Genomic DNA, 3,447 nt, shown 5'->3' with positions numbered 1-3,447 from the left:
GTTCCCTCCCTCCCGGTGGGCGGGGCCTTGTTCCCATCCCCCGGTGGGCGGGGCCATGCTCCCTCCAGGTGGGCGGGGCAATGTTCCCTCCCTCCCTGTGGGCGGGGCCATGATCCCTCCCCCTGGTGGGCGGGGCCAGGCCCCCTCAGCTGATCAGGGAGAAGTCGAAGTCGTTGAAGACCTGCTGCTCCTCGGCGCCGACGGCGGTCGGCGTCCGCGGCAGCGTCAGGACCGGCTTCAGACGCGTGAACTCCTCGTCGAAGTTGCTGACGTCCAGCGGAGCCGAGATGGTCGGCAGGAAGGGGGGCTTCAGCCGCTTGGCCAGGAGGGCGTCCCAGTCCATCCCCTGGGGGAGAACGGGACCAGAACCTTAAACCCAAACGGAACCGAGCCGCCAACAGCAGAACAGTTGTTACTCTGACCAGTTTGGTCCACTTAATCCCAGTCGCAGGAAATGAAATACAATAGAGTTCAGTACCATCTCCATGGTAACTAATAAACTCAACATTTCACCACCAGAACCAGCACCCCATCCCGCTCTGGGTTCTGCAGAACCGACCTGGAAGAACTTGTGTCGCTTGATCTCGGCGGCGTCGTCCTTCCCTGATCCGAGTCTCCGGTCCGGGTTCTTCTGCAGCAGCTGGAACAGAGAGAGAGATCACCGATGAGACCCGGTGGATCCGCCGGACCCGGAGGTTGGAGCAGAACCGACCTGCTGCACGAGCGACTTGGACTGAGGCGACAGGAAGCGAGGGTAGCGCACTTCCTCATTGACGATGCTGTCGAACACTTCCTCCTCGTCGTCACCCGGGAAAGGCGACTGGAACCGGACAGAGTTCTGCTCAGAACCGGAACCGGCGGCGGTTCTGCGGCGGGAGCGTCACTCACCTCCCCCACCAGCATCTCGAACACCAGAACTCCCAGTTCCCACCAGTCCACGCTGCGGGTGTAGCTGTTCTCCGTCAGAACCTCGGGAGCCAGGAACTCCGGCGTGCCGCAGAAGGTGCTGGTCCGATCGCCGGGGCCCATTCCTGCACGCGCACACACACACACACACACGCAGGTTACCGTGGTAACCGTCGTCTCCATGGCAACTTCAGGACAGCAGAATTTATCCGGTTTAAAACCAGCTGCTGCAGCTGGTGGTCCAGGTTCCCTTCCTGTTTATTCAGTCACCATAGCAACCAGTCACGAAGGAGGGCATCTCCATAGCAACCAGTGAAGCATCACCATAGAGATCTCCTAGCCGCTCTGCCATTGGTTCAAACCTGTTGGACCAATCAAAAGACAGGAAACTGGGTTTTTTTCCCCTCACCTTCTTTGCACAAACCAAAGTCTGCGATCCGGACGTATCCGTCGGCGTCCATCAGCAGGTTGTCCAGCTTCAGATCCCTGGAGGACAGACGGGAAAGCCGCTGCAGATCCCAGCCAATGAGCAGCGTGTGGGCGGGGCCTGAGCCGCCACTCACCTGTAGACGATCTGGTTCTGATGGAGGAACTCCAGGCCCAGCAGGACGCACGAGGAATAAAACCTGCAAACCAACAAGAGCCCAGCTGAAACGTGCCGCCGTGCTTTGACTGGGCCGTCGAGCGGGCGGAGGGCTCACAGGGACTGTTTCTCGGAGAAGATGGCCGTGTGGATGTGCTTCATCAGGTCTCCGCCCGGAGAGTACGCCATGACGAAGCAGACGTGCTCGGCCGTCTGGAAGCAGCCGTGCAGGTTGACCAGGAACGGGTGGCGGGCCGAGTTGATCACCTCGAAGATCCGCTTCTCACAGACCAGACTGGACCGGGTCAGACAAACCAGAACCACTGAGACAAACGTTCCTTATGCGAGACGGCGCCTCCTACGGGCCAACATGTGCAACAGCTGAACGAATCTAACTTCACTCAAACCCAAAGACGGAACCAGGAGAGGTTCTGCTGGAGTCCAAACCGGGTCAGGAACGCCAACATACCGAATGATGAGTTCAGGAAAAATTCTAACCGGGTCAGAACCGGGCCATGTTTCGTACCGGTACCATGGACAGAATGGTAGGAGGTTCTGTGGATCCTCCTCACCTGTCCACTTCGTCCCGCGTGATGACCTCACTCTTCTTCAGCGCCTTGATGGCGAACATTTTCCCAGACTTCTTGTACTCGGCCAGCAGAACCTTGGTTTGGGTCAGAGGAGGTTCTGTTAGTCGTTAACCTTCGTCGGGTTTTACGGCAGATCCCGGCGTTCCGGTACCTTTCCGAAGTGTCCTCTTCCCAGGACGGAAACGCACTGGAAGTCCTCCATCTTCAGCGGCTCGGACCTGCAGACGAAACACGGTGAAGGAACCGGACCTCTGGACCGGGCCGGCAGAGTTCTGGCTGCCATCCAGAAAACTTTACAGCTTTAGTGTTTAAAGACGCAGGAATCAGCCAAAACATTATGACCAGCGGATTGTAATGGTTCGGTTCCAGATCACAGAACACGAAGAGTCCAATGAACGACCTGCTGATTCACCTGATCAGGTTTATTTAACTGTACAGAAACGATAAAACATCCGGACTGAGTGAAGGAAAAGGTTCTACTGAGACTCACTGCGGCGCCGGCCCACCCGATCCCGGCCTCCTGGGCTTCAGGCTGTTCTTCCAGTCAGTAGACTTTCCAGATGAACATCAGAGAAACTGAGAGTTAATGAATGTTTGTCTGCGATTACAGCGTCAACGTTCCTCTCGTACCTGCGAGGCCGAGGTGTCCTTCGTCTCCTTCCTGGAGGGACGTGGAGATCTTCTGATGGACTCCTCAGAGACGGCCAGTCTGGACGGAGGTCGCTCTCTGACAGGAAACGGATCCATCAGCTCTGACCGCGATCCGGAGGATCTCCGACGGATCCGACTCACCGTGACGGCGAGCCGCTGGACGCCGCGGCGCCGGGAGCCGGCAGCGGCGGACTCATGGCTTCCAGGGAGTTGCATGGCGGCAGGAAGTTCATCATCAGACGACCCCATGTGGCGAAGTTCAGGTTCATCTGAGACGCGCGGAGGAAGTTCCTCCCTGCAGGAAACAGACAGCAGGATGATGTCACCAAGCCGCCATGTTTCCTGAACCAAAACACCTGGCGACGTGCTCCCCGACTCGGAACCGGCCTTACTAGAACCGACTCCACTGGGTCCAAGTCAAAACGTGACATCACAAGACTGCTGCTCACTGATTGGCTAGGCGGCGGAGTCACTGGTTATGTCACGACTCCGTTACAATAACCCGACATCAACAGCGACCGAACAAACTGGACCCAACTAACCGGCCCTGCTGGTGTTTAGCACCTTCTCGTTTAGCTAACTTTGAAAACGTTTGGCGCACTTAGGTTCCCTCAAATGCATTATATCTGTAGTTTGACCTTTGTGTTGAAGTTTTGATGTACAGAATTAAAGTCTTCAGACACAAAGGAACCAAAGCGGCCGGTCAAACGCGGGGCG

The 3,447-nt window shown here is 57.2% G+C and overlaps 1 protein-coding gene across 2 annotated transcripts in view; it reads right to left on the bottom strand.

Moving 5' to 3' along the window:
• pkn3 (protein kinase N3) overlaps nt 1–3,447 on the bottom strand; it is an 11,007-nt gene that overhangs the window by 768 nt on the left and 6,792 nt on the right. For both annotated transcript variants that reach the window (XM_008424783.2, XM_008424784.2), the window contains 13 exons: nt 2,872–3,025; nt 2,710–2,806; nt 2,570–2,631; nt 2,231–2,297; nt 2,062–2,153; nt 1,608–1,784; nt 1,470–1,532; nt 1,316–1,392; nt 889–1,031; nt 713–820; nt 560–640; nt 137–346; nt 3–26 (listed from right to left, as the gene is read on the bottom strand). In XM_008424783.2, the coding sequence (XP_008423005.1) occupies nt 146–346; nt 560–640; nt 713–820; nt 889–1,031; nt 1,316–1,392; nt 1,470–1,532; nt 1,608–1,784; nt 2,062–2,153; nt 2,231–2,297; nt 2,570–2,631; nt 2,710–2,806; nt 2,872–3,025 (1,322 nt within the window). In that variant the 3' untranslated portion in view covers nt 3–26; nt 137–145. The remainder of the gene's footprint in view (nt 1–2; nt 27–136; nt 347–559; nt 641–712; nt 821–888; nt 1,032–1,315; nt 1,393–1,469; nt 1,533–1,607; nt 1,785–2,061; nt 2,154–2,230; nt 2,298–2,569; nt 2,632–2,709; nt 2,807–2,871; nt 3,026–3,447) is intronic.

Source organism: Poecilia reticulata, linkage group LG12 (assembly GCF_000633615.1).
Source record: "Poecilia reticulata strain Guanapo linkage group LG12, Guppy_female_1.0+MT, whole genome shotgun sequence".
NCBI lineage: Eukaryota > Metazoa > Chordata > Actinopteri > Cyprinodontiformes > Poeciliidae > Poecilia > Poecilia reticulata.
This window is presented reverse-complemented; position numbering and strand designations above follow the sequence as displayed.